Source organism: Ambystoma mexicanum, chromosome 1p, assembly GCF_040938575.1.
Source record: "Ambystoma mexicanum isolate Mex_15411 chromosome 1p, UKY_AmexF1_1, whole genome shotgun sequence".
NCBI classification, from domain to species: domain Eukaryota; kingdom Metazoa; phylum Chordata; class Amphibia; order Caudata; family Ambystomatidae; genus Ambystoma; species Ambystoma mexicanum.
Window position 1 is genome coordinate 1163604151 of NC_090921.1, and position 23262 is coordinate 1163627412.

General features: G+C 46.7%; 1 protein-coding gene across 3 annotated transcripts in view; it reads right to left on the bottom strand.

The window, feature by feature from the left end:
* Positions 1 to 23262, bottom strand: part of LOC138450681 (leucine-rich repeat-containing protein 3-like) — a 157559-nt gene that overhangs the window by 27603 nt on the left and 106694 nt on the right. The window contains exon 3 of one of the 3 annotated variants that reach the window (XM_069604853.1): positions 15934 to 17369. The exons of the other annotated variants lie outside the window; for them this stretch is intronic. Within the exon in view, the coding sequence (XP_069460954.1) occupies positions 16954 to 17369 (416 nt within the window). The 3' untranslated portion in view covers positions 15934 to 16953. Of the gene's footprint in view, positions 1 to 15933; positions 17370 to 23262 lie in introns of those variants that run through there. 3 annotated transcript variants of the gene reach the window in all.

Sequence of the window (23262 nt, forward strand, 5' to 3'; positions counted from 1 at the left end):
AGCTGGGGGAAGGGCATTCAGAGACAGGTATGCAATATACTCCTCCGCTTCACCCTGCATCTCGGTTGCTTAGGGCTTGTCTGGGTGTCTGGATAGGTAGTCGGCTGGATTCGCCTCCGGGGTTGTGGACGATGGTGTAGTCATACTCCTGGAGACGGATACCCTATTGTTCTGTGCGTGGCAGCATCTTTATCTTGGGGTTTCCGGACAAGGCTAACAGTGCTTGGTGGTCGGTAATCAGCACAAAGTTCCTGCCGATGATGAAGTGGTGGAATTTTTCACATGGTCAGACTGCCGCCAGGCTCTCGCGTTCCACCTGGGATTAGGCTTGCTCGACAGGGTTAAACGCCCGGCTGGCCTATGCAACCACGTGCGTTTCGGTTTTTTGTTCAGGATTGGTCTGGGGGAGTATAGCTCCTAGACCTACGGGGCTGGCGTCCACAGTAATTTCCGTGTCCCACTGTTGGTTGAAATATGCCAGCTGACGGTTGTTCGCTAGCTCCTGCTTGATCGTGGAGAATGCTTGTTGGCATTGCTCCTCCCAGGTGAATGGTTGGTCCTTCTTTAGCAGTTGTCGTAAGGGGTTGGTGACTGTCGCATAGTGAGGGAGGTACTGTGCACACTACCCTGCCATACCTAGGAAATGAGCGCAGTTCGGACACGTCTTTCAGGCTCGTTATATTGAAGATGGTGCTAATTTTGTCCGGGTCAGCCCTGATGCCTTGGTTGGAGAAGATGTGCCCAAAGAAACACAGACTGTGTTTGTTCACTTCACACTTGAGGCTGTTAAGGGTGAGACCGGCTTCCTGGAGGATGTGGCATACCTGCTTCAGCGCTTTGTCATGTTGCTCCAAAGACCAGGATGTCGTTGCTGTAGTTAAAGGTGTTGGTCACTGGGCTAATCAATCTTCGAATGATCTCTTGGAAATTTTCGGCCGCTGATGAAATTCCGAAATTCAGCCTTTTATAGCGGAAGAGGCCTTCATGTGTCGTGAATGTTGTTATTGGCCTGGATTTAGGGTCGATCACCAAGTGGTGATAGCCTTGGTTCAAGTTCAACTTAGAGAACCTGGTGGCCTGGTCGAGTCTCACCAGCAGGGGTGGACTGGCCTATAGGAAACTCAGAGATTTCCCGGTGGGCCTCTGCACCCTAGGCCTCTTTTGTGTGGTAGTTCCAAATTGTCTCATAGGAAAAGCATTGGGCTTGCTGAAAATGTGTCATATGAGGCACCTTTCACCATTATTTCCAGGGCCTTTTTTGCTCCCCAGTAATTATTTCCAGGGCCTCTTTTAGTTCCCAGTCCACCCCTGCTCACCAGCATGTCTTCGATGTTTGGTCCTGGGTGTCTCTCCCGTTGGATAGGCGTGTTGGGAATTTTCATGTCGACGAAGAGGCGGAGGCGTCCGTCCGCCTTGGGGACAACTACTAGTGGGGACACCCACGGGGTGGGTCCCTCTGCTCTCTCAATGATGTTGTTGTCGAGTAGTAGCTGTAACTCGGTGCATTACCTTGGCTTGTAGGTGAAACCCTATTCTTCTGGGGTGTTGCGATATGAACCATAAGGAGGGGTCGATGTGTAGTTTGACCACAGTTTCTTTCAGTTTGCCGATGCCTTTGAACAGGTAGGAAAAGGTAAGGGGGTAGAGTTTTAAGAAGGTGATGATAGAATATCCTGGTGTAAGGAGTGAACTTTAGAAGAGAAGAAATTAGCCAGATCAGATGGTGATAGGGATGAATTAATAGAAGGACCAGGTGTAGGAGGAGAAAGAAGCCGAGTTAAAGTTTGAAAAAGACGTCGAGGGTGAGTAGATTGACTATGGAGAAGATCAGAGTGCGTTTTGCAAACTTGATACAGTTTTCGTAGAGGGCATGATAAGGAAAATAGGTAGCGTGGTTAGCGGGAGGACAGAGTTTGCGCCAGCGCCTTTCGAGGCGGCGAAGAAAACAGTGCATAGAAGAGAGATGAGAAGAGAGCCAGAGTTGGGCAGGTTTGCGAGTGGGCTGGAAAGAAGAAAGAGGGTAGAGTTGATCAAGACTAGAAGCAAGGGATGAGGACAGCGTGGAAGTTGCTTTGTCTGCACAGAGAGTAGAAAAGTGTGTGAGAGATGGAAGAGAGTTTGTGCAGGTATCATAGAAGAGTGAGGAATTGAAGTGGCGTAGGTCACGCCTAAAGAACGTATTAGTTGAGGAGGGACAGGAGGTACTAGAAGGAGTAGGTGGAAGCAAAGAAGCAGAAAGTAGGGAATGATCAGATAAGTAAACAGGAACAACAGATAAATCAAGGCGAGAGTAGAACCAGAGGTGTGAGTGGGAGGAGTAGGAAGTGGAGAAAGTAAATGTGAATCAAGTATTGATAGAAAGGGGGATCCTGAATGAGTAGAAGGAAGATGTAGATTAAAGTCTCCAAGCAAAACAAGAGGTGTTGGACTAGGTAAAATGTGTTCAAGAAGGTGGTCAATGGCATTGCAGAAGAACCCAAGAGGGCCAGGTGGGCGATAAATAATGAGAAAGGAAATAGGGGGAGGAGCAGTGAAAATCTGGTACATGAATTCAAACAAAGAATATTCCGGTAAGGGCACAGGAGAAGGAATAGATGGACAGTTAGGACAAGAATATAAACTAACGCCGCCACTGTGTCCATTGGCTCGAGGGACATGGGCGAAGGCGGATATAGACGAAGTAAGAGAAGTTGAGTTACGTGAAAGAATCCAAGTTTCAGTTATACAGAGGAGATGAAGACGCAAACGTAGGAAGAGGTCCAATACTGCTGTGGTTTTAATGCAGAGCGACCTCGCATTCCATAGGCCAATTGTCAAACAAAACAAATTGAAAAATGGGAGTGGAATTTTTGATTGGGCTATGCAACAGAAAATCATAAGACAGCATACTTATTTTGCATTCTGAACCCCAAAACATTGTGTGGCTTCAGATACACTTTGACTTCTATGAAATCATGTAATCTAGTGAGATTAGGCAGATGGATGAGGAGGAGTGTGCAGGTTGCATAGGTTTTAGGTAGCAAAGTTTAGTACTTTGTTAAGAGGAGCAGAAAATTAGCGAGGGAGTCCCATGTGGAGTGTAGAAGAGGAATCGAGCTTGCTGAAAGTTAGTTTCGCTATCAATTAGTAGCTAGCTGAGGAAAGGTGAAATGGAGTCAGATGTTTCATATGTCCAGGTGGATAAGCCTACCCTGTGCAACAATCAGATGACAAAGTGTTAAAGTTTGGGATTTCTGTCACAGAGAAAGAGACCCACAGCTTGTGCGTCAAGGGGGTGGGTATAGATGGACATAGGTAAAGCATATAAGAGTGGGGAGAAATAGTGTGGCCTTAGTGAACAGGAGAAAGAACACCTTTGTTTCTGAGGAGTTGCATCTAAGAGATTGCTGCCCACGCTAGTGGCAGTGGCTGAGAATCATAGGTACCAACAGGGGTGGAGTGGCCTATAGGGAATTCTGGACGCTTCCCGGTAGGCCTTTGGACCATGGGCCTCCTTTTTGTGGTATTTCCACATTTTCTCATAGGAAAAGGTTTGGACTTGCTGAAAATGTGTAATTTGGGGCCACTTTGAACATTATTTCCAGGGCCTATTGTGGTTCCCAGTCCACCCCTGGGTACCAAAGAGTCTAAATGACAGTAGATTATTTGACAGTGTCAAATATGGATGAGAGATCAAGGAGCATGTGGATAGGAGACAGCGGGCAGTGGCTATCACTAGTGAGGAAGTTGGAGACTTTGGCAAGTGCTGTTTTCATAGATTGTCTACTGTGAATCACAGCTGGGAGAGTGTCATCGAATCTCTTAGCTTCCAGGTAAACAGTGATGTAGTTTAACAAAACCCATTCAAGATCATCAGAACAAATGGGAAGATGGTTAAGAGATTAATAATTGGGTGAGTTGTTGGGGTAAGCAATGGGTTTCCTCAGGATGCTTATGACGATAGGCACAATGAAATGGGTTGAAATGATCCAACAAGGCAGTGACAGTTTGAAGGGAAGTGATAGGTATTAGCAAATGAGTAGTGCAATTTTCTCACCTGTCTGGGGTGGAAAAAGGTTCTTAGGAGCATAGCACGGGTTGACAGCTCAGAGAATGGAGGCCAATGTGTCTCGAGTGGTAAAAAGGAAGTCTGAGAGTTAAGAGTGTGTGATGGCAGGGGGTGATGGAGAGAGAGATACAAAGAGAAGAGGGTCGTCAGGGTGTGGCATATTTTTAAGATATTCGAGGAGAGGTAGTTGGCAAAGTCATCATCTGAGAATGAGGAGGTGCAGGGAGAGGAGCAAGTGAGATAGCCTTATAGAATGGAAGCAGAGAGAAAACATTAGGTTTGTGTAGTGTGCAAATTGTCAGAATCCAGGGTAATAGACACAGCAAGGACGGATACGTTGTAGGAGGCAAGGAGAGAAGAACAGCAGGTCCTTCATCAGCAATGCACAGATGTCTTCAGTTGCATGATGGCTGGGGAGAGCCTGGGTTGGGGGTATAAGAGGCATGGTCAGCATGGCGTCAATGAGCAGGCAGTGTAGTGGTGCTTGAATAGAGTAGTTAGTGCTGAATGTAACTCCGAGAAGTCCTCTGCAATGGATTTGGCAAGAGATAGATGGCCGTGGATAGAGGTGTAATTGTTTGTTTCATTATAGTGGAACGGAGGAGAGGAAAGAAGTAGGTGAGGTTGGAAAGGTGGAGCACTAATCTGTTTCCTTGTGATGGTGTGGAGGAGAGGGATGAAGAGGGAGGTGGGTGAGTGCAAAGTACAGTGGCATGATATTTTTACTGGCCATCAAGGATAGAACAAGCATGATAAGCGTTATAACAGGTCTAGACTGGCCTAGAATTGTGCAGCCCATCTGGATGTATTTTCTTACTGTTGGAATGTTTTACTAACGTGAAGGGGAAAGCCAGCATGATGAGTGTTTTTTTGCATGACAAGGGTGAAGCAAACATGATATGTGTTATTACATGGCTACACTGGCCTAGTATGGTGCAGCCAATCTGTGTACTGGCCAATACACCTAAAGCAAGCATTAGTGTTATTATATGGCTTCGCCAGCCTACTTTGGTACAGCCAGTGCCATGACATTTTATTACTGTCATCAAGGGTAAAGCAAACATGATGAGTGTTATTACTTATCCATGCTGGCCTAGATTGGTGCAGTCTGAACACGTCTGAACATGTTTTTCTAACAATCTGCCTCAACTACAGTACCTTCATTCATTATTTTGTATACAGATGTTGTACTGTAGGCATCTGCCAAATATTGATAATCTGATCAAAATGTACTTTGAAAAGGGAAGTACATAATATCCAGCTTGGCTCTAGGAGATTTAACAAGCTGTATCTTTTTGAGAAGGAAAGTAACAACATCAGCCCAGACACGAAGACCCAACCACCAGAGATTCCACAGAGCAGGAATGCCATGGCGAGTGCCATGTTCAAAGGTGCTAACCAAACACTGTATGCCACAATGCTGGACCGAAGCCCAGAACTGCACCCAGGGGCTAGTCGCTCTACACTGCCAGGCTGCACCTGACTAAATGAACCACAATGCTGAGCCTGACTCATAACAGTGGCCTCTTGTTTTGAGTAAAACAACATATCGCCTTCAAGGTTAGATCACTAAAGTCAATCAGAACTACTGTACCTTTCAACATAGAAATATACATTTTAGTTATGTTTGGATAAGGGTCATGGTCAAAGTTCCCTCTAATTATTTTTCTCTAAGTGCGGAACTGGTTACCTTTTGTGCGCACTTTATTTTCCATGTGCGCAACTGACTAACGAGGCACTTTGTGAGTATGCGTACTTAGTGAGCAACCATCTCTGAAGAGAGTTTGGAAAGGAATTGGCCCTTCCCAACCAGTGCAATTCTTTACAAATCTGAGTGGAATGCGCGTCTTACAACACTTTTTCCAAACGCATAGGCTAAAAAGATATATATTTTATATGTCATTATAAAGCAAACTCATCAACCAGTTCAAGACCACAGTAGCTAGCAAAAGTACTCCTGGGTAGAGAAACAGGTGTTCTTTATGCCACGGGAAAAACACTCATGTGTATTACAAAAAAACAAATATTGCTTTTCATAACTGATGTGGCTTCCATAAAATCAGACCGGATACAATATTTGCAGATGGAATAAAAGCAACTAAAAAGAATGTGTCAGAAAACATGCCAATAGGAGTTAATGTGCCACTTTAATGAAGTAATTCAAGGGCCAGGAGAACATGCCTCTCATAATTTGTGTAAGGATGATAATTGCATCAGAATAACTTCACCATAGAATATGATGATCAGAATTCCAGATTATGTTGTCATGTGAGTTGCTCAAAACCAGCCTTACAGCTAAGAACCATATACACCATTCATTTTTAATCCCAGAACACAGAAAAATGTGGCCAATAAAAATGGGAAACAATGAACATATAGGAACCAACCCTTGGCTTCTGCCCACAAAGCTCCACTGATATTTTTTCGAATCAGGGACCAACAGAGCAGTGGCATAGGAAGGAACTCTAATAATATTTCTGACCGATCTCAAGACAAATTATAAGTGCAAAGAGCATCTTTTAATGAGCATAAAGTATCCCTTTTGGCAAATCGAATTACTTTTTTTACTCCCTGAAAAATAATTTCACTCTAAGTAGGAAGCAAATTCTTATCAGAGCCTTGCTTGTAACCCTGGTGTAGGGAGTAAAATGACATGGCACATAATACAGCCTATAGTTTTGCCCACCCTTCTTCACCAGAGCCTAGACACAATTCAACAAGAGAATTAGTGAGATTTCTTATAGAGCCCTGTTGGACTAAATCACATAGTTATGCCTTTTGGGTTAATAACATCAATGCACAGAAGTACAACAGCTTGAGAGCCTTCTTCTGTAAATATGGATCCCTCTGTAATTCAATGTTATCAGTTAAACAAGATGCAGGGGGATGCTACAGTCAATAAATACAGAACATGGGTTTATATTGAAATGCCCTCAGCAGCCAAGCATAGAAAGAAACAGAAAGTGCAGTTTTCTAGATTTGTTACTAAAGTTTCCTTTCCTTCAACAAAAACTAATTTTCTACACTGTACTGTACTGCCGAAACTACTGACTTGGTTTTTGAAAGTTACACCCGCAAGGAGTGTTCTCCTGTGCCCTTTCACGCATACCCCTCTCCGGCTCCTGTGCTCTTTTCCAATACTAGTTGACAGGGCACTATAAAACATGACAGATTGTAGCAGTGAAATACTTGCAGGTACACAATTATTTTGCAGTGCATACATGATCGTTTGCAACTTATTCCACCCTTATATTGTTGGGTAGGATTATACAACTGAATATAGTTACAATATAATTTGTTAAGGTCTAGCCCAATGCGACTCTGAAAACTTAGAAAGGATGCAGATTGTGTGAAAAGTATTCTACGGTCTGAATATCCATTGCCCTAATACTGTAAACGAGTAATTCCTGGTGTAGCCCATACCCATTATGCCCTGCAGGCCAAGTAAATCATATTGCAATGTTTCTCTCCACTTATACAGTGCTAAAGTAGGGGATTCTAAGCATGACATTTGTCTACTCAAAATCTGTAGGGAGCAAATTAATATTTGAGTTTTGTAATGTGTTAACTTGCAAGGGACCCCTTCAAAGCGCTTGTGTGACATATGTACTAAGAATGGGAAGCATGGGATGAGGTTTCACATCCAAGTCGCCTGTTCACCTACAGTAGGTATCCGATATTTAGGATGATAATTGGGTTACATAGTGTGGTTGATGTTTTTATTATTAATATTATTAGTCTACTTATTGAGCTTGGGCCTGGCTTCAGGAATCAATGGAGTACTTTACAATCCTAGGGGGAAGAACACAGTGAGGGAAGCAGAAAAAAGGGGAGTGGGAGCTCACAGGGGAGGGCAACGGTGGCCATTTTGTATCAAGGGATCTACAAGCAACCAGAGGAGCAGACAGTGGGGGGCAGATCAGAGGCTTGGGTACGGTGGGGAGTGAAGGGTGTGTGGACCTATGTGTTATGTAGGAGCCATTCCTTGATTAGGAAGATCTTGAGCTCTTCCCTGAACTGTAGCAGCCATGGGGCAAGTCTGATGTTGACTGGAGGAGGTTCCAGAGTCTTGGAGCATAGACAGAGAAGGCTGTTCTTTTCACTTTGTATCAAGGGATCTACAAGCAACCGGGGGAGGATACTGGGAGAGCAGATCAGAGTCTTGGGTGTCGTATAGCCACCCGTGCCTCGGGTGGCCCACATGCATACATGCACGCACGCACACACTCAGAGAGACACGGGACGCAATGCTGCCTGCTACGTGTCCCGGCGGCAACTGCCCGCACGGACACGGTTTATTAAACTGCGCATTCGCGGGTCCCAAACGAGGCTCGCGCATGCGCTACAACTGACTGGGACGTCACATCCCTTTTTTTTCCATCAACAAAACAGTACAACAATATGGTGCTCTAACAACGCAAAACTGGTAAACACAAACTGGATACACCCATCACGTGACGGCCCGTTGGGACCTCGGCTCAGTCCCCTGAGCCCAGGACGTAGTCCTTGAGGTGAGCAGGCAGTCTCCGGTCCCTCCGCACGGGGTACCTCGAGGTGCCCGGCAAAGTTCCACTGGTACTGACGCCCGCAGGGGCGATGGCCCTGGTGGGATCCTCGTCTGGAGCCTCGGGGATCGTGTCCTGGTGTGGCATCTCCTCTAGACCTGTGGCCTCTGGTGATGTGTCCACTTTTTTGAAGAAAGACCTGTTGCGGGTGACAGTGCCTCGTTCACAGGCCACAGTCACCGTAGCTCCGTTCACGTGGGTGACCTTCCACGGGCGAGGCTCGTCTGGTAGAGGCAGTTTGCCCTCGGGGTGCCGGTTCCGAACTAACATGGAGTCTCCGACACACACCTCGGTGTCGTGCAGACCTCGTCTCTCGCTCTCCTTCTGATTGCGAATGGCGCACTCCTCTCGAACTTTGTCATTGTCTATGACACCTGGTCCTCTGCCCTCTACTTCTGGTATCATTCCCCGAGGGCAACGCCCGAACAGTGCCTCCGCAGGGGCAACCCCCGACGATTGGTGAGGCGTGGTGCAATATTCTCGCAGAAACTTTTTCAGAAGGTCTTCACCCCCACTGGCGGAAATCCTCAGTACCTTATTCAAGGTAAGCATCATCCTTTCGGCCTCTCCGTTCGCTCGAGGCCATAGCGGGGATACCCTAAGGTGATGGATCCCCCTGTGTTAGAGATACTGGGCAAACTGGCTGCCGGTAAATGGCGGTCCATTGTCCGAGCAAAGTATCTCTGGGAATCCATGCGTCGCAAACATTTTGTCTAGGGCCCTCGTGGTAAACTCCGTCGCTGTGGATTCCACCACCTCCACCTCCGGATACCTCGACCATTGATCCACCGCCACCAGAAGATACATGCCTCGACCAGTCGAGCCAAAGTCCACGTGGGCGGTCCCCCACGGCTTCTCACTCCGTTCCATAGAACTGATAGGTGGGGCTTTGTCTCCTGGGTTGGCTGCCTGACATGACAAGCACTTCCTCACGAAACTCTCCACCATCCCCTCCAAATCAGGAAACCAGACCTTGGGCCGAAGTCTCGCCTTGGTCTTGACGACCCCTTGATGCCCGATATGAGCCAGCTCTAAAGCGCGCATCCTTAACGCCTGCGGGATCACAATCTGCCTCCCTCTTAGAATCGATCCATCATCTGAGACTGACAGTTCATCCCGTACCTTCCAGAGTGCCTGCAGGTCCTTTTGGGCATCTGACTGTCGCCGCACCTCTCTCCAGTCGCCACTTCTCACGGCCGCTTTGATGATGCTGAACACATCATCCTTGGATGATTCCGTCGCTATAGCCAGCCTCGACAGCGCCACCGGTAGCGCCCCATCCACCACGTAACAGAGCAACCCTTGGCGTTCGGACACGCCACCGTCCTTGTCCGTATTCTCTGTGTTGGGGTGCCGTGAGAGATAGTCTGCCGGGTTGTTGGTTCCCGGTCTGTATATTAGTCGAACCCCATACTCCATTAGGGCTAACATCCACCTCTCGATCCTGGGCGGCGGCTTCGAAGACACCCCCGCCAATATGGGCAGCAGCGGCTTGTGGTCCGTCACCACTACGACAGGCTTGCCCAGGATGTACAGGCGAAAATGGTGACAGCCCCACAGAATGGCTAGCGCCTCCCTTTCAATTTGCGAATATCGCATTTCGGTGTTGGAGAGAGCCTTACTCGCATAAGCGATGGGTCGCATGTCCCCCCTTTCATCAGGCTGCAATAGTACTGCCCCAACACCCACGGGACTGGCATCCACAACAATCTCCGATTCCACGGAAGGGTTAAAGTATGCCATGGTGTCCCCATCGGACAGAGCATTCTTGAGGGCTTGAAATGCCTCCTATTCCTTGCTTTCCCACTTCCACATGGCGTCATTCCTGGTCAGCGCCCTGAGGGGTTCAGACAAGGAAGCCGAACCCTTGATGAAGCGCCCATAGTAATTCACCATCCCCAAGAAGCTCCTTACCTCCGTGGGGGATGATGGTGCCGCAGCTTCTCGAATGTCTCTGATCTTAGCTGGATCCGGTGACACTCCAGCGGCGTGAAAGATAAATCCAAAAAACCCTCTCCGGTCTTTAAAGAATTCACACTTTTGACGGTGTAGGGTAAGTCCCAGATCACTCAACCTTTTCAGCCTGCTCTCGAGCCTCTTCATGTGTTCTGCTTCCGAGTCGGCAAATACCAAGATGTCATCACTCATTTTCAAGACGCCTTTAAGGCCTGCCAGCGCCCCCTAATAGTGTTCTGGAAGACTTCGGCGGCCAATGAAATGCCGAAGCTCAGGCGCTTAAATTGATAAAGGCCTTCGTGTGTGGTAAAAGTCGTGATGAATCTAGAGTTTGGATGGAGCTCAAGCTGGTGATAGCCCGCCCGTAGATCCAATTTCGAAAAAACTTTCGCCCCTTGCAACTCCCCAATGATGTCATCGAGGGTCGGCGTTAAGTGTCTCTCTCTCTTAATTGCGGCATTGGGGAGACGCATATCTACACAAATTCTCACCGCCCCGGGCTGTTTTGGTTTGGGCGCCACCACAATGGGCGAAACCCAGGGCGTCGGACCTTCCACCCTCTAGATAATGTCCATACTGACAAGCGACCGGAGCTCTTCTTCCACTTTCTCTCGAAGATGAAACGGAATCCGCCTGTGCTTGAGGGCTGTTGGTCTGATCGTGTCGTCAATGTGCAGACGTACCGGGGGCGCCTTCAACTTCCCAACTCCTTCAAAAATGCCCGCAAACCTGTCCAGCAGTGTCTCAATATCCACCTGATAGACCTCTAGTGCAAAGTGAACCAGGTTCAGGGCTTCGGATGCCGCACATCTGAGTAGAGAGTGGGGACTCACATCTGTAACGAAAAATCGGGCCTTTATGGTCTTTCCGCCCCTGGATACTGGCGCTACAAACACACCCTTGATGGGGAGCGTAGTGTCTCCGCCAAACGTGAAAATCCTCGCCGTCGAAATGTTCAGCGCGGGAGGGCCCGGAATCTTCTGGTAAGGTTCCGAGGCAAGCACGCATACTGAGGCCCCTGTGTCAATTAGCACTTGTGTCGGCACCCCTTGAATGTTCACAACACATTTGGGCTGTCTTTTCAGTGGCGATGCTTGAGATGAAGAATACTTCGCCTTCCTCCTCCTCTTCCTCCTCAGCTAACTGAAGTCTCTGCATTTCTTGCTCCAAAGCCGCAATGCTCCTCTGCCTTCTCGAACCACCCCCTCGTACCCTGGCTGGGCCCCTCTGTATTGACACAGGAGCTGGGGCACGACACATTCGGGCGTAGTGTCCTGGTCCGTTGAACCGGCCACATGACCTCGATTTGGCCGGAGACTCTTCAGAGTGGGGCAACTCATATCCGCAATACTGGCAGATAGATCCAGACCCTGTCGGGGAACGAGTTTCCTGTTGTTTCTGACCCCACTTGTCTTTCGACACAGTCTGTTTATTGATCGCAAATGCCTCTTCCAATTTCCCAGGACGCACTGCTCCGTCCATCTTGGCACCTCTCGACTCCGCCAGTTCATAGGTTCTACCACTGTCTAGGATTTGTTGCAGGGTCCAGCCCGGTTCCCTCAACACTTGCCTTCGTAGTTTGCCTGAGCCACACCCTTGGAGTACTTGATTCCTAATCATCGATTCCTCATTGTCCCATCGACACGTGGTGGCCATGAGCCGCAGTCGAGCGCAAAACTGATCAAGTGATTCCTCCTCCCGCTGTTTTTCCCCACAGAAGAGAAACCTCTCGTAGTCGACGTTAGAGAGCGGTATAAAGTGATTTTCCAGAGCAGTTTTGACGGCATCATAGGTGACTACCTGCAGGTTCAGGGATTCATATATGCGTAGGACATCCAGACCTGCCGAGTACAAAGGAGTGGCCCTCTTCGCATCGTCATTGGTTATCCCAGTCGCTGTAAAGTACATATCAAGTTTTTTTATCCATAGCAACCATCTTGGGCCCAACTTCGAAGGGGGACCGGACACATCAAACTCTTTCATGGGTAAAAACGATCCCTGTTGTGCTTTCACCACCACAGTCGCAGCTTCCGCCTCTCTGTCACTTCCCGCCATGTTTACAGGTCGCAAAGGCACCTCCTTATGGCTCAGAGGCCGCAAACCTGACTTGGGTGGGCGGTGCACGTACCTCACGTTACTGTACGGTGGAATTCAGCATGCCCTTGCTCCCCTCCAGCTCTGTGTGTCTTCCTTGTTGCCAGGTGTGCTTTCCAGCCACCTTTTGTGTGGTAGCTATGCGCTGTGGGCTGTCCTCTGGGTTGTAGAGGACTGCCAGAGTTCCAAAAATTCTGTGAATATGGTATGAGCAGCGCACGAGCACCTTTTCAGGCCGCTACTGCCGCATACCAAACGCTAGGACACCATAGATTTGTTCCCGCCGGGTCCGTGACTCACCACCGTGTAGCGTCGCTGATGTAAAACACGCCGTGTTCATCAAGCGAACGCTGCGAAGGTATCCCGCCTCGTCGCCAGTTGTTGTATAGCCACCCGTGCCTTGGGTGGCCCACACGCATACATGCACGCACGCACACACTCAGAGAGACACGGGACGCGATGCTGCCTGCTACGCGTCCCAGCGGCAACTTCCCGCACGGACGCAGTTTATTAAACTGCGCATGCGCGGGTCCCAAAAGAGGATCGCGCATGCGCTACAATAGACTGGGACGTCGCATTGGGTACGTTAGGGTGGGTACAGTCGACGTCACACTAAGGATAGTATTACACACACGCCCTGTCAATGTCCCTTTTCTAACTTCAAAAAACTTCATGTGCAATACTCTGCAGCTTCCACTAGATGTTGGCCTATGCAAAGCATGTGAATCTAAGCAGATATGAGCATTAGAAATATGATTATGGTGAGTAACGTGTGCCGTACACATGGAGCATTCATTTATAGTACCTATCAACTTATAAAATGTGTAAAGTTATACAAATGGTTTGTATTTCATATATTAGTAATCAATTAGATAATATAATAATTAGATGTAGAATTAGTAAAAAAAAAGAAGAATAGATAGAAGTAGAAACATGTTTAATACTGAGTGTTATAAAAATGGTCAATGTTCACACTCAAATGTGCAATTCTCCTAACTGTAATACCATTACATGCACACATTTTTTTCCAGAGGCCAAGTTTTATGAAAATAATCTCATATAAAAAAAGTACATGCATTGTGATGGAATATATGCATTCAAAGTTCGGTTAATATACAACAAAATAAATCAGTTACTTATACTACATAATTAAAGGTATAGAAGAGAAATTAATATAGAAAGTTAACATTTAATTCTAGACATAGCAATTGCATTGCTAATATTCTTAGTCATTTCTCTTGAAAATAACATGATTTTGTATTCAAATATAACAGATTTCCTTCCAAAGTACATACATGCATATGCACTATTTTTCTTTGGAATAATGTACTTACAATTTTATACCATATGCTACATTTAAAGAAACAAAGGTACACTACAATAAGTATGAAAAATGTACATATTTGGTATGTAACAAAGCCGAGTTGTCATATTTCAAAATGTACTAAATCAAATCAGTGATGTCATTAATGATGTCACCAGTGATGTCATCATTGTGGTCATATGCTGTGCAATAAAGGGTGCAACGTTAAGGTGGGCTTGCTTCAAATGCAAGTGCTGAGTTTCAAGGGTTTTGTTGCATCAAATCTGATCACCTTAACTCTCTCTTAGCAAAGGGTTTTTCACTGAGTGTAATATATGTTTATCTGTTGCACAAATTGAGTTTGTGATAAACACCCCTTTCACAATGTCCCCTTAGTGCAGTTACAATGGATGGCCATCATGCTATGAACATAACTACTTTATCAAGTAGATTGTATGCACAAAAGACTAATATATGTACTCTACAAGATTCAAATCAATGGGCATTTTCTTCATATCCAATGAATTGATCAGAATTATGGTTAACTACTTAATAATTAAAACGCAATGGATACATTGGAATAATATGATGATCTTGTCTACAAACAATCACAAGTCGATAATGCATGTTTTTCTATCTCTTTCAAATCCCATTGTCTTGTTACATGCGCCCCGCACATGTTTTAAACATGCACTGTTATCACTTACTCCTGATTTAATTGCATAGTAACTACCAGCCTTGACAAAGTGTGATCCCTGTGAAACGTGTGTCTGCACCACTTGCTTTATGTACATAAGCCACACCTCCAATAAAGTATACCCTCTCACATGGGTACAATGAAACTCAATGAGACCAACTTTATTCCTTATCCTGTTTGATGCATCTCTGCACGAGGTATCAAGTGAGAAGCTCCTCAGACTCTGCACCTCTTGCTGCGGATCCATCTGCATCCAGAAGAGGCCTTTTCAGCCCTCTCTCTTCTCTGCACGCTTGAACATCATACACATGCTGTGAGCGGCAGCAACATTTAAGAAGAACAAATGGAATTTGACAGATAATCATTAACCCAAACCTAGCTGCAAAAAATGCGGATCCGGACCAAAGAAATCCCCACAAGTAAAGAGACATAAATTAGATTAATCGAAGCAAAAAACAGCAATAGGAAGATGGAGAAAGAAAACAAAATGGTGGAGGTTTCAAGCAGAAACCCCATGTGTCAAAAGAGAGGAAGATCATGTGTAAAGGAGGAATATATACGAACACAGATTGGACGACTTTGAACTTAAATCGTGCACATCCAATGGAGGGAGATGCTGTAAAATCCACTTTTGCCTTTTCCCCAACATGTCCCCAACATCTGAGCTTCTATTCTGTCCCCTCCTCCCCTGTACAAAGAGAGGAAATGCGATCTGTTGGGTGCCACAATGAGCAGCAGTCTTTGTAATTCAAATAGTGATCTTGGTTTGAATTGCCTACTGCGGCGTGAGCCATTCACAGCTTACTTCACACAGATGAAAGCTAAGAATGTACATTGTCAACACACCATCCCATAATGTCCTTCCACGTAGCACCAATGGTGCATTCTCTCCCTGCCAACCATGTTGGCCTTGTAACCAGTTATCAATATGTAGATTCGTCTTACCATTCCAATTTTTTAGAAATCGTTTCTTGCTGGCTTCTACACCCCAGCTTTTTCAGGGCTTTTTCAAATCGGGTAACTTAGAGACATCATTGAAAGCAATCAGATTTTTTGAAGACCAAAGATATCTATGTGAGCTTTCTCCTTCCAAAAGGATGTATACCACTGAGAGTACCCTCTGCATCGTAGAAGAGGTGGATCTTTATCATACAAAGAATGCCCCCAACATACTCACACCACACACAACTGAACCCACACACTCTCTGCCATGTCCAGCATTGATGTATCAATTCAATGGATTCATCCCTTCGGAATGAAAGAGCCGAGCAGCAGTAAAATAACATTTTATTATAGTAATGGTGGATCATGTAGGATGAGTGGCAGAGGAGTTTACAGTCAGCGCTATAGTGGCCATTTAGAGGGGCATTTCCTCGGACTCCACTTTGTTACAGCTGGAAGTGTTGAGCAACTGGAGGTGCTTGCATTGCATGCATAGCTGGTTGATTACGTCGGGGGTGGAGCAAGAATCTTGATGAGGGCCATTAGAAGAAATGACATTGGTGGAGCATAGTCAACCATTTACACAAGGGAGGGGTGAGAGGATAAGCACCGGTCCATAAAACAGAGGTCTGCAACCTATGGTTCTCCAGATGTTTTGGACTTTGGGACCAATGGTCCCTCACCATTGCCTATGCTGTCTAGGGCTGATAGGAGTTGTAGTCCAAACCATTTGTAGAGCCAAAGGTTGTGGATCTGTGCCATGAAGAAACAATTGTGATGGAGGGCCATCAGAGAAGATGCCATACAGGTGTAGGCATACATGATTGTGAGTACCGATGGGAGGAGCAAGAAGTAGGCACTTTGGTCCAGACATCTAGAGGAGACTCTATCAGAGGCACACTATGGCAGGCCACAGTGGAGGGGAAGGGGAGTGTTTCAGGTGCTGGTAAGGAGACTGCAAGAAACAGGTATATGCTCCATGATGAAGCAGAGACCTGGGATTTAGGATATTGGGAGGAGGTCTTCCTGAGTCAAGGCAGGGGATTGATCTGCACAGATTAAGGTTAGTCATGTGATGTATGTTTTTAATAGCCAGATGAAATAGGGGAAAGTGCTACAGATGTGATATTGCCCAATAAGGTTGCAGTGAAGCAGCCACTTCATGTCGGACAAATGGGATATGGTCAGGGCCTGGTATCAGAAAAATTTGCAGAGTGAACAGCGTGGATGGCCCTTGTCAGGGATCCTTTGGCAGGGGGGCGGCGGGAACGATAAGCGCAGGACCTTTCCTCTGCTTTCATAGCCATCTCTTACATTATCTGTATTCAGCTATGTGCCCCCACCACCTCTAACACCCCATGTCTGCCCTTGTGAGCTCCAGGAGGGGTTTCCCATTCAGGGCATCAGGGCTGGCACAGCTAATGTACATGCCATCTGCCACCTTGGTGTCCATCTTTTTCAGCCAGAGCTGGAAAGGGAGTAAGTTGCAGGTGCAGTGCCAGGGGTTCCCATCTAGGTAGAGCTCCTGAAGAGAGGCCTCCAGGGGTTGCAGGTGGTCTGCCTCGAGGGTACTCAGCTGGTTGTAGCTCAGGTCCAGCACACGCAGGTTCTTCAAGTTGGAGAAGGTCCGCAGGGCGATGCTATCAATCTTATTAGCAAAGAGGTAGAGGACCGAAAGGCGATCCAGACCCTGGAAGCTAGACTCGCTCAGAGCACCAACGTGGTGATGGACAAGGTAAATGGAGGAGGTATTAGCAGGGAAACCTGGAAGAGAAACAAAAGGTTGTGATCAAAGCAGGCCAGTTATTCCTCCCTACAGAGAGCAGTTCTTTCCATCGTGCACATATTCTGCAACAATATCTAGACCAGAAGTATACATCAGTCGACTAGTTAGCAGGGACTGAGCAGTGTTGAGTCTGGCTCTCCCATAAAGGAAGTCAGATGTGATTTAAAGGGCGGTTTAACCTGAAAACCTAGGTTTTAGTATCTGCTTCCACACTTGACCACATGTTGCGATCTTCTGGGAATTACTTTATCTCCCTGTACCTTCTTCCCCAGACATGCAAAATTGATACATATTACAAACATGCTAAGCCTCAGTACTAATCAATGCATAGTAAAAGCAAACATTTAAACGTTGGGCTTGGCGTAGATTATTATGGTCCAGTGTGTGCTCTTTTTTCCCACCTTGAGCTCAAAGATTTCACCTGTCACTGCTGCCTTTCTCAACCCCAGCTCAACCACATTGGCACCCCTCAAGATGATGGAAATGACTCTTGCCCCTGCTCTGTCACACTCATATGGAGTAATCTGTAGCCGGCTCCAGTAGTCCATATTACCCCAGTTTGACTACATTTCAACAGAAAATTCTATGCAGATCCCTCCACACCAGGCTGCTACAGTGGGGAGTGGCTGGCAACTCCAGCTGAATGTGATGCTTGAATATTGTGAGCAATGGCACATAAAAAGCCTCCACCTGGGGCCAGATTACAGAATCTTTGCACCATGCAAGGGCAATTTTGCACAGCGTTGGCACTAGGGAAAAGTTTGTCCTAGTGCAAAAAACACTGTGGCCGTGTTCGAAAAAGATTTGCACCATGACAATTGCCTTGTGGTAATTTACTTAGACAAAATTATGTTGTGCTCTTTTATTGTTTTGTTTAAAAAAAATGTATTATTAAGACCGCCCCACCCATCCATACCCCTTAATTCAATGGAGGCATCTCACCCCATACCCTTCAAGCCATCCCCTGGCGTCAACTTTCCCACCTCTCCATACCCCTTAATATATATATTAATTTTCGTAGCCTCAATATAATTGTGTTGACGTAAATTACCACTATGTAATTTACTTTGATGAAACAAAAGTACACAAGAAAATGACATCTCCTTTAGTACAAACAAAGGGATGGCTCATTTTAGCAGAGCACAGGTGGATGTAAACTGCAGGTATGTGAACTTCACATTCAAACTATAGAGCGTTTTAGATATACTTCTGCACCAGGGACCAGGGTATAGGGCTATGGGTTAATTCTAAATGGACATAATTGTAGAATAGCCTGTGATTTATTTATAAAAAATAAACCGCGCCACATGCCCGTGGGCCTCAGGGCGCAAACACAACAGGCAGACAAAACAGAGCATTACAGGAGAACTAAAATGCGAAGGAGATGCAAACAGTGATTGGCAATTATTCAGCTTTGGTGTCATCATTGATATTAATCAATGTGAAGTTTATTTGTGGTGGGAAAGTAAACGTTCTTCAGAAAGTAAAGGTGCGTTTTGCTCAGCCCTTGCTTTGTAAGAACCATATTGGAAAAGAAGCTGTTTGAAAACTGATCTTTCAAAAATTCAAGTAGGTGAAGTATTGTCAAAAGTACATTCATAGTTGAAACATGTCCACTTGTTGTGGTCTTTATGAGATTGCATGCTGCAGAATCTAACTATGACATCTTTGATTAACGATTATCTGCTATAGGACTCCTCGATTAGATGGCATCAAGAAGTCGCCCAAGCGGAGGATTTTGCACTGTACAAGACCCTGTACCCTTACATTACATGTTGTTTAACCTTATCAGTACTTTTCGTCCTAACGTAAAGAAAAGGAGAGTAAATGCCTCGGCATGACCCAAGTCGCAGGTGACGACAAAGCAGAAGAAATCAGGACCACTCAAAAATGGGTAAGGTATTTTGCATTTGCCACACTGCATGCATGCCAAGAAACCACTGTGAAGCTTGAGGCATGGAGTGGTAACACTGGAGACTGCACCAGTTACCCCTGAGAGCACATTTACTGTTGCTACATTGATTAGCAGCTGCATTGCAAACACTTTCATGTCCTGGTACTACATAAAGGCTGCAAACATCATGTTAGACTCTACGAAGGGAAAATACCATAATGACCCTATTTCCCAATTACGTGTTTTCAAACTTCTCTCTTCAAAACACCTTTTAAAACAACATCAGTAAGTGTAGGACACCAGCAGGGCGGTCCTTAAGCATACGGCCTAACTTAATGGTTACATGCAAAAAGGATTTTTTTTTCTCGTCTTTTATATGCAACTCTCACAATTTGTACTTTTACAAAACCGTTTTATGCTCCCTGTTTCCAGAAGGCTTATGGTCTTTTAGATAAGGCAGGCATTCCAAACCCTCATTCCATGCACACTTTACCTTTGGCCAACAAAATTTAAAGTGCTCCCTTTTTCTTTCATTTGGAGAATGATCTGTACTGTGGCTTTCTGATGAAAAAGTCTGTGGGACTTCGAAAGCTAATGCTTTGTTCCATGTCTGCATAGTACGTTCAGTATGTGATTGAATAAAAGGGGCGTTTGAGATATTGGTCTTGTGTAACCATGCAAATGAAATGTTTTTAACTAAATAACAGTATTTTATTCAATACAATAAGAGTCAGATATCAGATTGAGGCTAACCATCAAAGGAAGGATAAACACAAGAATCTACAAACTCAGGAAATGCATGTGAAGTCCCGAGCGCCTCACAAGATAAAGAACTTGATGATTAGGTAAAATCCAGCAGAGTGGGTGTTCAATCTTTGGAAGACAGAGATAAACACTGGTAGGCAAAGTGGACTGTGATGGAAACGTGTCATTACAAAGACTAAACATCATCATCATACTTAGCGTTAGTTCTAATGCTTTTATTTTAGAAAAATCATTGTTATATTCTATTTCGGACCATTCACACAATGAAGAGCGGACACTCGGCATGTCTTTATCCTCCTTATTCAACTTACAGACTGACGTCACTTCCCTTTCCCTTCCCTTCCTCCCGCCCCTCCCTCTCCCGTTCCTGGTTTCCTCTTTCCCTTAAAGGGACAGGTGCCCTTTGCCACATAACATCCCCCCCCCTTACTTATCATGGAAGTTCAGGGCCTACATTTCTTCGATGAGGCGGGAGGGCTTCCTTGACAATGACTGGGGTCGACCAGGTGGCTTGCCTGTGTCATCATCCGGCACCTGTTGTGGGAGGTCCTCAGGCGGCTCTGGGGGTGTCTCTTGGCTTTCGGGTTCCTCCTCTTCGAGAGGTGCATATTCTTCCGGGTCCTCCTGGAACATCTTGCAAAAGAACAATGCATTCCTTGTTATTTCCCCTTGGTCGCCCATGGCGGTGGTCATTGGCCCTTTGACATCTGTCACCACTAGGGGCTCCGGTCTGTACCGGGAGTCGGTTTTCCTGTTCTGGGCTCGTTTGACTTGCACAATCTCTCCGAGGGAAATTTGGGGTTCTCTGGCTCTTCGTTTCCGGTCAGCCCATTCTTTGGCTTTCTTTCTTTTCTCGGCCTCTCGCTTCCTTATTTCCGCATCCTGTGCCGCAGTGTAGTCTTCCAGCTGTGGTAGTCTAGTTCGTGCTTTGTATCTGATCATCAGTTCTGCTGGGGTCCGGCCAGTCTCTCATGCGGTGTGTCAATAGCTCCTCAGCATTTGAGAGATGGCTTGAGGCATGGATGTTTGGTCAGCCCCCGCTTTTTTGCGCATTCGAGATGTGCTGCGAAATTCCCAAACTCCTGTCCTTGGAAAGGTGGGCCATTGTCGGTTTTCACGACGTTGGGAACGCCCCATTCACTGAACAGTTCGTCTACAATGGCTACGACTTGATGGAATGCCGTGGACTGTACATGTTTCACTAGGGGTAATCTCGTGTATCCATCAATTGCCACTAGGAGGTAGCCTCCTTCTTCCAGAGGGCCGTAGAAGTCGACGACTACTTTTTGCCACGGTCCCTCAGGGAGGGGGACTGTCCGGAGTGGGCATGGGGGCTAGCTCGCCGCATTCATCTGGCATGGGTCACAGTGCCTCAACGTGTCCTCGACTATGGTGTCCATGTGTGGGAACCAGACCTGGTTGCGTAGTACCTTCTTTGTGTTGGCTATGCCACGGTGCCCCTCATGTGCGATCATGACAAGGGGTTTCCTCAGGCTCTTGGGGGCCTCTAGTCGATTTTCTCTCAATAGCATTCCTTGGCTTGTCGTGGTCAGTGCCCCATGTATCTTCGCCATTCTGGATAGGTCTCTCCTGTCTGCTTCCCCCCCGTCCACTGGTTCAAAGTGTTCCATGGCCACTTGTCGCCACCTGTTGGTGTTCGTTAGTTGGACGGCAGCCCTTATCGTGGGGTCAGCTCTGCTCTGTTCCACAAACTGTTTTGTTGTGATAGCTGGGGGAAGGGCATTCAGAGACAGGTATGCAATATACTCCTCCGCTTCACCCTGCATCTCGGTTGCTGAGGGCTTGTCTGGGTGTCTGGATAGGTAGTCGGCTGGATTCGCCTCCGGGGTTGTGGACGATGGTGTAGTCATACTCCTGGAGACGGATACCCTATTGTTCTGTGCGTGGCAGCATCTTTATCTTGGGGTTTCCGGACAAGGCTAACAGTGCTTGGTGGTCGGTAATCAGCACAAAGTTCCTGCCGATGATGAAGTGGTGGAATTTTTCACATGGCCAGACTGCCGCCAGGCTCTCGCGTTCCACCTGGGATTAGGCTTGCTCGACAGGGTTAAACGCCCGGCTGGCCTATGCAACCACGTGCGTTTCGGTTTTCTGTTGAGGATTGGTCTGGGCGAGTATAGGTCCTAGACCTACGGGGCTGGCGTCCACAGTAATTTCCGTGTCCCACTGTTGGTTGAAATATGCCAGCTGACGGTTGTTCGCTAGCTCCTGCTTGATCGTGGAGAATGCTTGTTGGCATTGCTCCTCCCAGGTGAATGGTTGGTCCTTCTTTAGCAGTTGTCGTAAGGGGTTGGTGACTGTCGCATAGTGATGGCGGTACCGTGCACACTACCCTGCCATACCTAGGAAATGAGCGCAGTTCGGACACGTCTTTCGGGCTCGTTAGATTGAAGATGGTGCTAATTTTGTCCGGGTCAGCCCTGATGCCTTGGTTGGAGAAGATGTGCCCAAAGAAACACAGACTGTGTTTGTTCACTTCACACTTGAGGCTGTTAAGGGTGAGACCGGCTTCCTGGAGGATGTGGCATACCTGCTTCAGCGCTTTGTCATGTTGCTCCAAAGACCAGGATGTCGTTGCTGTAGTTAAAGGTGTTGGTCACTGGGCTAATCAATCTTCGAATGATCTCTTGGAAATTTTCGGCCGCTGATGAAATTCCGAAATTCAGCCTTTTATAGCGGAAGAGGCCTTCATGTGTCGTGAATGTTGTTATTGGCCTGGATTTAGGGTCGATCACCAAGTGGTGATAGCCTTGGTTCAAGTTCAACTTCGAGAACCTGGTGGCCTGGTCGAGTCTCACCAGCAGGGGTGGACTGGCCTATAGGAAACTCAGAGATTTCCCGGTGGGCCTCTGCACCCTAGGCCTCTTTTGTGTGGTAGTTCCAAATTGTCTCATAGGAAAAGCATTGGGCTTGCTGAAAATGTGTCATATGAGGCACCTTTCACCATTATTTCCAGGGCCTTTTTTGCTCCCCAGTAATTATTTCCAGGGCCTCTTTTAGTTCCCAGTCCACCCCTGCTCACCAGCATGTCTTCGATGTTTGGTCCTGGGTGTCTCTCCCGTTGGATAGGCGTGTTGGGAATTTTCATGTCGACAAAGAGGCGGAGGCGTCCGTCCGCCTTGGGGACAACTACTAGTGGGGATACCCACGGGGTGGGTCCCTCTGCTCTCTCAATGATGTTGTTGTCGAGT